This window comes from Musa acuminata, chromosome BXJ1-2 (assembly GCF_036884655.1).
Source record: "Musa acuminata AAA Group cultivar baxijiao chromosome BXJ1-2, Cavendish_Baxijiao_AAA, whole genome shotgun sequence".
Classification (NCBI taxonomy): Eukaryota; Viridiplantae; Streptophyta; class Magnoliopsida; order Zingiberales; family Musaceae; genus Musa; species Musa acuminata.
The window spans coordinates 5761914-5774847 of record NC_088328.1 but is presented as its reverse complement, the minus strand read 5'-3'; the positions used below and the strand labels follow the sequence as shown (position 1 = coordinate 5774847).

Here is a 12934-nt window from a genome sequence, read left to right as displayed (position 1 = left end):
ATGCTGCTACTCAATTTTTTATTGAAAAGTACCTACTTAAGGAATCTTTGTGTTTTGTACATTTTATTTTTCCCCATTCTGTAACAGATCATGACTTAAGATTTCCTGTTAATAGCATTTGCTTCTCTCAGATATATGTGCACAGCAAGTTGATGATAGTTGATGATCGGGTGGCATTGGTTGGTTCAGCTAATATAAATGATAGAAGCTTGTTAGGATCTAGAGATTCTGAGGTATGATCCTATCTTTTTATTTGGTTTTCTGCATTTAAGAAATATATCTAGTCAATAAAAATTGGTAGAGAATACTTGTACTACCTAAATTGTTGTAATTCTGTAACTTCATTGAAGACTTGCTTCAAGATCACTTGTCTGTTTATATCAACATTGTCCATACTCTTGAGGAATTTTATTTTATTCTGTTGTATGGTAAATCATTTCATTTTTAATGTAAAGCAGAAAGCACTTCTACATGCATAATTGTTCAGTATTCTGTAGCATTCTAATTATTGTACATAACTACATTGGGTCCTTTCCTTAGTAAGTAATTGGATGACTAAATTAGCCTTCATTTCTTATATAGCTAAACTTGTCCAAGTAGACTTGTTTCTGGAGTGATGCAAGGAAACATGACTTGGAAAATTTTCTATAAATGTAGTTATTTTCTTGAACTTCCCATTGCTCTTATTGGTGGTCAGGGTTTTTAATTTTGAATAATACTACCTGGTACAAGCGGTACATACTAGTCCGATAGCATGCCGGTACGCGAACCACCCGTTACCGTGCTGAACGCTCAATAACGCCCCGTATCGGATGATACGGGCGATAACAAATCGATCGTTATCACTTGGCACAACTTGGTAACAAATCGATCATTACTGTTCGGCGCAGCTCGATAACGGTCAAAATTAATCGTTACCGATCTGTAACTGTACTCCAACAGTCAAAATGACCATTAGAGCTCTTTCTTATAGGTTTTTAAACTCATATTCTCCTCTATTTCACTCTCACACTCTCTTCAACTACCTCAAACTCATTTTTTCTTATATTTGCACTCTCCTAAACTCTACAAAGCGACGATTTGTGAATTAAATCGAGGCTAATTTGAGAAGATTAAGAGAAAGAACTTTTAATCAAGAGATATGTATTTTACTCATGGACCGAGGTGCAATATTTTATACATGCCACTCAAGATTCTGATTATAGAACTTGACGAAGTATTGGTCAAGTTTATGCATGGAAGAGGAAGGGGAAGGGAAAGACAGTGGATGAATTTGAGCAGATATGACAGAGCCTTCATGATGTAGAGAATCATCGTATTCATAACCATCGTATTATAAAGAATAATCGGCCAATAGTAGTACGGTGATAGTTGGTTATACTTCTCCGAGCAACAGTATGATACAGAGCAACAGATCAGTAGCGAAAGTAGAAGCATTAACATTCACCAATATATGCCTCAAGAGCCGCCTCAGACAAATGCGATCCATGATGATCAACCTACGATCATCACCACATTGATGCACCAATGACATACGATATATCAATACACTATGTCATGAGATCAATTTCATGATTGGGTTAATAAATTATGTCGTGGGATCAATTTCATGATTGGGTCCAACAAACATATCATGTTGATATGCAGATATATAGGACCATGGACCCCGATCCACCACCCGTGGAGGCGTTCATTTTGGTGGTAGAAACAACAATCAGGTATATCTACATATGTGATTATTTAATTCATTTGAATTTAAAGTTTATAGTGTAACAAAATAATCTAACAATTCAAATATTTTTTTATAAATATTTTAATATTTACAAAAGAACAATCCGTAACAGATCGAAATATGAACCTTGCACAAGGCTATTCCTCAAAGTCCGAAATGGATATGTGATACTATTCTTACCTAATTTACATTGATTTTATTAAACTTATACTATTGCTATATTTATTTCTAACTTAAAAACTCTATCATAACTTTTTATTTATTTTAAGGTATTTTCGGAGGATTTTACGCCTAAATTAGGTGTACCGCTCGGTACGCCCTAGCATACCGTTCTATCACGGATAAAACTATAAACAGGGTGTTTAATGTAATGCTCATATATGTCTGTGTCTTTTGGTTTGTTCATGCTTTGCACAGCATGTAGAGGGACGGTCGAAGGCTTAATAGCCCCATTTTAGTTGGGTTTGGTGGCCGTTTTAGGTTTGTAAATAAAGGTTGTGTCATGTGGACACTTATGATAGATGTTCGGTCTGTAGTGGACCGTTTTGGATCCTTTGTTGTGCGACCGTTCAGAGCTTGTGTAGTCTGTTTGTAATTTGCATTGATTATGATGTGTTTCCTGAAATGATTGTTTGTGGATCCCAAGTGAGGCGCTTTCTCTAACCCGTTTTCTTTTTTATAGGTCCTAAGCGACCAAAGAGGTTTCGGGGAGGATGACCTTTGCGGACGGATACGCAAGGGTGCCGCACGACTTAGGCAAAACTAGCTAAGTCCATGACAGATGATGTCAGAGCGGGACAAGCACTCATAGAAACACTTATCATGCAAACGTGGGGGACCTAGCGGGGTTGCGTTGAGGGTAGCCAGTATGCGCGACCGTTTGGGGGAAAGCGGGCATGGAGATATAGGAAAAAGGAGTCGCTCAGAGGAGCGGGCATCTGATATTAGTATTCAGAGGAATGACCGACCCTTCACGTAAGAGGCACCATGAGGACAAGTAAGCTGAGAAGAATATATAGCGTACAAAAGTTGGGATGGCTAAGTTTGAGCCACGACTCAACGTTGGCAACCATACTTGATGGTGCTCAAGGCAAGCGAGGCGCTTGGTAAAAGATGAGACCGTGTAAGGTGGAATGGGTTGTTCAGCGACCAAAAAAGTTGTGCAAAGCTTACAGAGGTAAGGGGAATTACTAACTCGAAGAATTCGATACTCATGCAAAGGCTTGTATACGAACGATGGAGTGTTCGTGGCCATCCCAAGGCAACCAAAACTCGGTGCCATGGAGCATTGAAACTTTCTCTTCAGCATGAGAAGGATACCTCCGTAGAAGGTTGAAGTGTGCAGCAAGTTCAGCATGTTGCTAGGCCTTGAGGGGTGCAGCGGGGGCTGTAGTGATGTGGTGTCGCAATCTAGCAAGTGCGTTTGCGGAAGATGGAACAATGCACAGTTTGTTCAGCAAGGCAGAGTAGTCCAAGGGGATGGTGGTCTTCGAAACTTTCAGAGAGAGGGAAACGAAGAGAGAAGTTGCTCCAACAGGACAGATATCCAGGAGGGATAAGTCTTTGGGCTCTTCAGAGGGAGAACCATGTGCAACGAACCGCACATGTTGAGGAGTACCTCAAAACAACTTCATAAAGCTCAACGGACCAAGCGAGTAGCGAGGAGTCATCGCATGATCTCGCTTGAGATAATGCATTGGGGAATGCATTGCGAGATCAAGTGGGGGAGCGACCCAAGGCAACACAAGATGAAGGTACACTTAGAGTCGATATGGAGATCAGACTCAATGGAGAGCTGACCCGTGGAATGGTGGGCGTGAGGACCATCATCAACTCAATGCAAATCGAGGAGCGTAGCAACTTGGGTGTAACTTGACGAAGTACCCAAGCCGCATGAAGGGAGTCAGCAGAGAAGATGAAATATGGAGCGGAGGCACAGAGCTTTCCTCGGATAGAGGTCAAGGACATGAACTCTTACAGAGGCAAGAGTAAGATCATGTCGTTTCATGGGTCCTTCATTCTAATGGAGTAGACTCATCTTGCATGGTGCCAAAGACGAATGAAGCTTTTGGGCACATGCACCTTATCTCGGAGAGGCATTTGATGGAGGAACTAAGACGACTCAACTTGCGAAGGCAAAATTAGGTTCAGAAGGCCTTAGCACGGGGCAAGAGGATGCGGAGGTGGATACTCTTGAAGAATATACCACAGTGTTACCATTTAAGTTGCCATGAAGGGAGCGATGCGCAGCGGAGATTGTGCTGGTAGGGGCAGAGGCCCAGGATCCGGACAATGATGCACTAATTTCAGCGAAGTCGGTGGACTTAGGGAGCTACTAGGTGATGAACTGTCCTAGAGCGGTGTTTCGTCTACGTGTGACCTGAGAGCGGGTGGACGAAGGTAGATTGCTAAATGAGTGAACACAATTGATGGTGGAAGAGGCCCTACGATGTGTTGGCAAAGGCCACACATAGAGGGATCACAATCCGAGTTCATCCCACAAGGATTAGAATGCAATGGAGATGTCACCAAGAGGCGACATGGTGTAACGGATCGTGGTGGAACAGTTCGTGGCAATGTGATACACACGAATCTAGTCTCGTGAGGGACTATATCATACGGAGGTATGATTGGGAGCTCCTGGGAGCTGCACTTCAGTGAACAACACGATGGCAAGAAGGGCTATGAATTCAAGGAGTGAAAGCCATAGTACCATAGAGGTAGGTCTTCCATGCATGCATCGAATTTTGCATTGGATGAAAGCCTTGGTCATCAACATATGAGGGTTGTGTACCACCGAGAGAAAAGTTTGAATGCAAGTGCTAGTGAGTCCCATGGGAGGACTTGATCATGCAGAGGTATGATCAGAGCGACTGGAGAGTTGGACTGCTCCAGAGCCCATATTCGCTTAAGGGAGCCCGACAAGTCAGAGGACAAGGCCGAGTAAGTGAACGTTACTAACAAGGAAGCTAAGAAAAATAGAATCGGTGCGAACCCTACAACATGATGGCAAAGGCTATGCATGGGAGTTGTAATTTGTCTTTCCATCGACCAAGGGGAATTGCTTGGAGAACATAGAGGTGTTGAAGCAGGGGGTCGAAAGGGACGAGGAAGCGACAACGAGTCCAGATGGACTTAGCTACCCAAAACCAAGTATCGGTTAGAATGAAGGTGGACTCGGAGGAGTGCCATAGAGACAGATCTACTTATCGCGAAGAAAGGGATGCAGATGCGAAGCGACGGATGGTAGGGCCATGGGCATGGCAACGCTATGGTACCATAAAGGCAGGACTTTTGTGAAGTTATCGATCCCTTGCTCTCATGGAGGCAAAGCGTTTGGTCGTGAAAGGGATCAAGGAGGTGGAGAATGCAGACCGGTGTTAACAAGCTTCTCATCAAGATAGTCGAAAGTGGAGGACTTTGGGTTGATGCAAGAGTGTACGACCAAGGAACGAAGCAGGCAGTATGCGGTGTTGTACCTTTGCTACTCAGTGGAGTAGGCGGCTGGGTTGATGGAGAAGACGGTATAATCTCAGAGGCGACTATAACTATTAGAGACTTATTCCAAGTTGAGGTGAAAACTTCCTGCATTTAAGAAGTTCGATTGCATTGGGAAGGTGAATCATAGTAACTAACTCAACGCAAGCAGTGCAAACACTTTAAGTGCTTCGGAAGTGTGAGCAAAAAGCAAGCGAAGGCCAGTAACCAGCTCGATGCATGGAGTATAACCCTCGAGGAGGCAAGCGAAATCAAAGTAACCTTTGCCTTCTCAACTCTTAAGAGAATGGGCGAAACCGAGTACCCCAATTCTCTTATTATATATATCAAGTAAAAGAGCTATGCACATGTTCAAAGACCCTTCGAAGAAACCAAATGAAAGACAATAGTTGTCAAATCCTCACCAATGGTGATCAGTGCTACTGAGAGTAGATTATCCGCTTCATTTCCCAACAGAATGCCAATCGAAAGCGAAAGTGATACGAACCTACTTGGAAGTGACAACTAAGTGAAAGAAGAGTCGATGGGCAAATTTTATGGAGGAAGGACCCAAAAACTTCAAAAGTTTACGAGGCGATGCTCGTTAAAGCTCCAAAAGCATCCACCCAGTTCAAGCAGGATGAGACATTTGAGAGACTGGTGCATAGTAAGAATTGTTTTTTCCTTCATCTGAAAGATCCGCAGGAACCAACAAGGATTAACACAACTCAGCCAACCCCACACTAGAGTCAGAGTCATTGGCGAGTTGAAACAGTATGGTAGATCAACAGTTCGACTACTCAACAACAGCGGTGGAGAGCAACTGGGAGCCAGGAGGCGCATTGTAGGTGGAGCAAAAGATTGAAGACTCAGCGAAGGTGAGGAGTTGCAGCGTTGGCAAAGGCTTTGACGAGGACATCGAAGGAATAAGTGGGGGAGAATGTCACGGACAAAACTGTAAATAGGGTATTTAATGTAATGCTCATGTATGTCCGTGTCTTTTGGTTTGTTCATGCTTTCCACAGCATGTAGAGGGAAGGTCGAAGGCTTAATAGCCCCATTTAGTTGGGTTTGGTGGTTGTTTTAGGCTTTTAAATAAAGGTTGTATCATGTGGACACTTTGAGATATGTTCGGTCTATAGTGGACCATTTTGGATCTTTTATTGTGCGAGCGTTCAGAGCTTGTGAAGTTTGTTTCTAATTTGCATTGGTTATGAAGTGTTTCCTGAAATGATTGTTTGTGGATCCCGAATGAGACGTTTTCTCTAACCCGTTTTCTCTTTTGTAGGTCCTAAGGGACCATAGGAGGTTTCGGGGAGGTTGACCTTTGCGGACGGACACGCAAGGGTGCCACACGACTTAGGCAAAATCAGATAAGTCCGTGACAGCTCGGTACATAGTATCGTACCGTACTGAGCGAAGCTCAAAACTCCGGTACGATACAAAATTTCAATCCTTGTTAGTGGCAATAGTAAATTATCTAGAAAGTTGTGGGAAAATAGATATTGTACTTCTCATCAGTTTTTTTAACTCTACCTTTAATGTTATGCCATAGACAAGTATGCTTAAATTCAATCTTTAAAGATGACAATTCTGAAAACTTCAGAAGTTGTCTTCGAGGAGACATCAAAGTGGTCAAAGTGCAGTGTGCGCACTTACAAGGTCAGGAATTTGAGATCTGCTGGAGGCACCAATCACACATATTATGTAATAGTTGGAAGGAGTAAAATTTTTGGAGAAAAATTCAAATGTTGCTGGAATTTGTCAAAGTTATTTGAGCCTGGGCCATCTTCTTTTAGCTTATTCATTTCTTGGCAGACATTTTACTTTTGTATTGTGTTGCCTATTTACCAAAGCTTTATATTTCATTTCCTGCTCCAATTGATGTGCTTGTTAAAGGTAAAGGATTTGTTGAATCATATATGAACGGAAATCCGTGGAAAGCTGGAAAATTTTCTTTGAGCCTCAGTTATCTGCTTTTAGTTTATTGATTTCTTTCCAGGCAAAAGTTTTATTTTTATATTATTTTGCCTATTTAACAATGCTTTGTAATTCCTTTTCATGGTGGCATGTGTTGCTTGCTCAGATTGGTGTTCTTATCGAAGATAAAGAATTTGTTGAATCATATATGAATGGAAATCCATGGAAAGCTGGAAAATTTTCTCTTAGTCTTCGCCTCTCACTATGGCAAGAACACCTGGGTCTTCGTGCTGAAGAGGTTTGTTAACTTTGTATACTATTCAAAAGATTGTCTTTTTATTTTTATTTTTAGTAAGTTCACCAGGTTTCAAGAACTCTAGTAGCATTCTGTGACTAGTGTTATGGTGAAACCGTATCTTGGGTGTTCCTTTTGGATACCCAAATACATCTAAAGATTCACAGATATCCTTCAATGATCTCTTCTTCAGTTTTTGTATGTCACATGGAAAATTTCTGTTTGAAGGCAACTTGCTAAGATGGATCCTTCACTGACAGTGATGCATTATATCACAGTTACAAAAATGTGTTTGACCTTGAATAATGCTTAAAAGCTTATTGGATTTTCTCATGTTTTACTTGTAATCTCATTATTTGGTTCATACAGATAAGTCAGATCAGGGATCCTGTCACAAATGCAACATATAGGGACATCTGGACGGCAACTGCTAAGGTGAGGAAACTGAAACCTTTAGGAAACAACTAATTTTCTTGTGGCAGTTCAATCCATTGTTTTCCTTTGAACATTGTGACTACTTTGGCTCGTCATCCAGAAGTCTTGTCATTCCATGATTGGTCACCTTATGTAATATATTATTTTCTACCAGCACTAGATATTACCAAGTATTTATTTATAGACCACCATTGACTATATCCTAAACACATTAGACTAGAAAGAAATAGGACTGATTGCCTTTGGATGAACTCTTGATAGGATTAGTAATGGGGTCGATCCTAGATCCTAATTCCTCTCGAAGTCATAGGGTTATAGGCCCTATGTGGCAACCAGGGAAGATCATGGTACCCCTATCACTTTCTTCAATATGGTTCCTGGTTCGATCAGGTTTTGGGGTTGGACCAGGCTATGTTTCTTCTGGATTGCCTTGTTATAATAGACAAGCGATCAGGGACAATCAAACTTAGTCCAAGTCCTACTCCAATTTAGCTCAAACTTAGTTCGAGTCAGGTTCGGCCAAACTCAAGCTCAAAGCTCAGGTATGACCAGCTCAAAGACTCAACCCAGCCCAATCCGAGTTGGGCTCGAATTAGAAGTAGAGTTGGACTCCGATTAGCAGTCCTCTAGGCAGCCAAAGATCACCAGAAACGAACAGCGCCAGCCAGTCCTAGAAGGAGAGAAAGCCCTTGACCAGCAGGAGTCACAACAAAGAAGGGAGCAGCTGGCCCTTAAAGAGGAGAGAAAGCTAGAGGCGACAGCAAACTGCAGCCTCAAGAAGTTAGCGCTTATCCACAAGAAGTCGGAGCTTTATCGCTCAAGAAGTCTGTTCATAGATTCGTGTTTAAGTACTCTTTTTCAAGAAAAAATCTAGATTGTTTTGCCTTTGTTCTCTTCTTTCAGTACCTTTATTGAGTCTCCCTCAAAGCATTAAATCCACCTGAAGGAAGGATCAAAATCATCAAGTCCTTTCCCAAAACATATCAGGTGGTATTAGAACATCTATCCTCACCTAGGATGGTTACCATGAGGAAAGGATATAAAGATTAGGGGAAGAACTTCAGGAGTTTAGGAGTTTTAACCTTGATCGCCAATGAAAAGAGCCGATGACATGATGGCCTGAATTACTCCAGTAGCATCGTCGAATCTTGTTACCCAAGTCGCAGTGCTCATGCAAAAGGTGGAGAACGTGATGGATTGGATCTGATCTCAAGCCAACACGACAGTGAAAAATGATGGAGATAAGCGTGCTAGAACAAAGGAGGAGCTATCTTCGTTGACAAACAAAATCAGTTCACTAAAATGCACCGTGATGATGATGATGCTGCAAAACCAGTGGTGAAGGCAAAGGTTCCGACCTTTCCAAGTTGAGGTATGGATTGATTTCCCCTCCTACGACTGCTTTATCAATGCAGAGATGTTAAATGTGCGGCTTGATCAACCTGACACCTACATATAGTAGCAAAGACAAAGTCATGCTCATGCGAGTCAATTCGACTAAGAGTAGATTCTAGACAAAGATACCATCCTTAAAAAGAAGGTTCCTACCACAAGACGAGGAGACATAAAAACAGCTTCCGAGTAAAATGCAAAAGAAAAAAGCCAAATTCAGCAAGGTGGTTCACGAAAAAAGCCAATGAAGTAGAGTTTCCCTATCTTCAATTTCACATTAAATAGGAGCTAAATCGTCAAATTGGGGAAGCCATGATCATGGCTCAAAGCTCAGTTCAAGGCATACCCCAATTCAGCTCAAACTCGGTTCAAGGCACACCCCAATTCAATTCAAACTCGGTTCAAGGCATACCCCAATTCAGCTCAAACTCGGTTCAAGGCATACTCCAATTCAGCTCAAACTCCGTTCAATTCATATTCCAACTCATCTCAAATTTGGCCGACTCAAACTCAAGCTCAGAGCTCAAGTTCAGCCAGCTCAAAGCTCAACCCAACTCAATCCGAGTTGGAACTGAATTGGAAAAAGAGTTGGACTCCGATTGAGAGTGCTAGTCTAGTTAGGAGTCCTCCCCTGTACAAATCTTTTTATAAAAAGAGGAGTTGGCGGCTAGAAAGGGAGAGTTGGTGGCTAGAAAGAAGAGGAGATCAGCAGCAGCCTAAGAAAGAAGAGTCGGCGGCTAGAAAGAAGAGGAGAAAGGGAGAGGCCATAGATTGCAGCCTCAAGAAGTCCGAGGATCACTCATGAAGTCCAAGCTATCACACATGAAGTTCAAGCTATCGTTCAAGAATTCCAAACTTGTTGTTCAAGAAGTCTCTTCTTAGTTGTAGGTATTCCTTTTCAAGAAGCAATCTAGATTGTTTTCCTTTCAGTTTTCTCTTGTGTTTCAACAACTCTATCAATCCTCCACAAAGCATAAGTCCACTTGTAGGAAGGATCAAGATCACCAAATCTTTCCTCCAAATGGATCAACAAATCTAGAAGGATCATGTTTGGTTTGTTTTTGCAGATGCTTCAGACTCTATATTGCTCTTTTTGTGATAAAAGGGCAAACGTTTTCCTTACCAATATAAGAGCATGAAGGTCTAAATGTCTAACCAGTAAACTGAAGTTTCCATCATCTAATATTTGTGGTGTCTTGAGCCAAAAGGTTTGTGGTTAGCTAAAATCTGGTCATCTTGGAAGAGAGTATCCAATGAATATAACTTGACATGCTTGGTGATTTCATTGAGTTTTGTTTAGGATTGCCCTTAAATGTAGCTGTTTTTTATCATACCCCTTCTTGTTCACTTTAATAGAAGATATCACCAAGTATTATTGTCAATGTGTTGGATGCATTTATATAGTGTCTCTGTAGGCAAAACTTTCTAAATAAATATTCATTTTGAATTCATTTAATATAGGAATTAACCCATCTCTTGAAGGAGCCAAGGAAGACTGTTGTGCTATCATCATGGATTGATGGCATGTGCCAAGCCATGTTGGATCTGTACCATGTTACCATGCTGAACCATGATATATGTGATGAAACATGGCCAAGTTAGTTATTGGCTTGTGCTGATTCAGTGGTGCATGCAAAACGGCATGACATATATATACCATGCTAGAAAGGTTTCAACATATATTCTTGTTTTACAAGACTTTGGAGTCAATTTCATAAATTGATTCCTTGTGGAGTAAGGATTTTGTATTGGCTGTGGTACCAGATCAGCCTGTTGTTTGCCTTGTATAGCTTATTTCAAACCCAAGTTATTAAACTCTGTTTCTGTGGCAGACAAACACCATGATCTACCAGGATGTCTTTTCATGTGTACCCAGTGATCTTATCCACTCAAGGTACAATCATATTTTCAGATATCTATTCTCAAACTTTCCTGCTAAGACATTAATCGCCGACGATGTCAAACATATGCAGAGCTGCTTTCCGACAAAACACCAACATCTGGAAGGAGAAACTCGGACATACAACCATTGATTTAGGAATCACTCCTGAGAAACTGGAGACTTATCAGAATGGAAATGTCAAACACACGGACCCGATGGAGAGACTGCAATCAATCAGAGGTCATCTTGTTTCTTTCCCTTTGGACTTTATGTGCAATGAGGATCTGAGACCAGGCTTCAGTGAAGGTGAGTTCTACGCATCATCTCAGGTGTTCCATTAGGCTCTATTCATTCATTTTGTTACTTTTCTAAGTTTAAAGGTTGTACATTTGTTACTCTTACAACATCTAAGTGTTGTACACCACTTAATGAGGCAGCCGGCATAGCTTGTAAAGGTATCAAACATTTGTCACAGAAAGAAGAAGAAAAAATGAGGCTCCTGAAAGGACTAGTAGTGGGCCAAAAATAAAATGTTATAAATTATTTGGATGGCTCAGTCAACTATTCGTTGATTCTTTGAAAAATGGAAATAGTAAAGTTTTTATTTTTTCTTCCTTTCTTTTTTATTTCCTTTATCTTTCTCAATTGAAGTTGCACTTAACAGCACTTCATTTTGATTTGTTCAGAGGTCTTTTTATTTTTAGGGCAAACGTGCGAGCAAGTGGTCAAAATTCTATTATATTTGACGCCACAAGTCTAGTTCAATTGACAGCATAACATGTTTCCTCGAGCACTGCATTTTGATTTGTTCAGAGGTCCTTTTATTTTTGGGGCAATCGTGCGAGCAGTGGTCAAAATTCTATTATATTTGACGCCAAAAGTCTAGTTCAATAGACAGCATAACACGTTTCCTCGGGCCCCTGCACCCTATATATATATATATATATATATACATATATATTACATATTTACAAATTTGTATTTACCACACAAAACAGTATTACGAGATGACTCCCATATTCGTTTTTACTTTAGGGCATCTCTTTTTTCTCAAATGACAACAGTCTATGATAGGCTCATTGAACCAACCGATTGCTATTGAATCGGCTCAGTTAATATCCCATGGCCCGACCTAATTTGGGTTACACTACAAACAACTGTAATCCTAGTGTAACCGTGACAAAGGTTTGGTAGTGATGTCTCCTTGGTTTTTCTTCACGGCGATATCTTGTCGGCTTTCCATCCTCGGCCTCGACATCTCCTCGACGAACTCTCGTTGTCAAAGCTTTCTTGGCGATTCAATGGTCGAAGCTTTCTCGACCTTATGTCATCTAAAGAGTATAAATTTGAACTTGATTTCTCTGAGTCAATTTTCTTGTCCTTTTATTTAAGCATCACGCACTTACTTTAACTCATGCCTAAGCATGCTGAAGCATCAGGCACTTATTTTCTCTTTGATTCGACCTTATTCACAGTTCAAGTGTTCTCATGTTATGTCACCTGTAGATGAATCAAAAGCAACCCACCAACTTGATATTTACACATGTTGGCCACCAGATTCTGTGTTAGTGTAGTAGGCTTTCCTAATGTGTCATGTTCATTCAACATCTATGAGAGAAGAAGAGAGCTAAAGCCCTGCCATCAAAGTTTCGAAACTTAACGCTGGAGCTAAGTTGCTTTACCATGAGATGATGGGGGGAGAAGCCATAGGTTCTCCTGCTTCTGCTTCATGTCTCTTTTTTTTTTTCCCTTTGTTCTCACTATTGTTTTATGTTGATGGATGTTAGCCTACTGAGACATC

At 41.0% G+C, this 12934-nt stretch overlaps 1 protein-coding gene across 6 annotated transcripts in view; it reads left to right on the top strand.

Annotated features, from left to right (window-relative positions):
- The window catches only part of LOC135595316 (phospholipase D zeta 1-like), a 75962-nt gene extending 64203 nt beyond the window's left edge, over positions 1–11759 (top strand). For 3 of the 6 annotated variants that reach the window (XM_065086079.1, XM_065086074.1, XM_065086094.1), the window contains 5 exons: positions 132–233; positions 7296–7427; positions 7794–7859; positions 11084–11145; positions 11225–11759. In XM_065086079.1, coding sequence (XP_064942151.1) covers positions 132–233; positions 7296–7427; positions 7794–7859; positions 11084–11145; positions 11225–11474 — 612 coding nt within the window. In that variant the 3' untranslated portion in view covers positions 11475–11759. Of the gene's footprint in view, positions 1–115; positions 234–6497; positions 6644–7295; positions 7428–7793; positions 7860–11083; positions 11146–11224 lie in introns of those variants that run through there. The other 3 variants (XR_010480348.1, XR_010480349.1, XR_010480350.1) reach the window with 3 other exon arrangements.
- The last annotated feature ends 1175 nt before the right edge of the window (positions 11760–12934 follow it).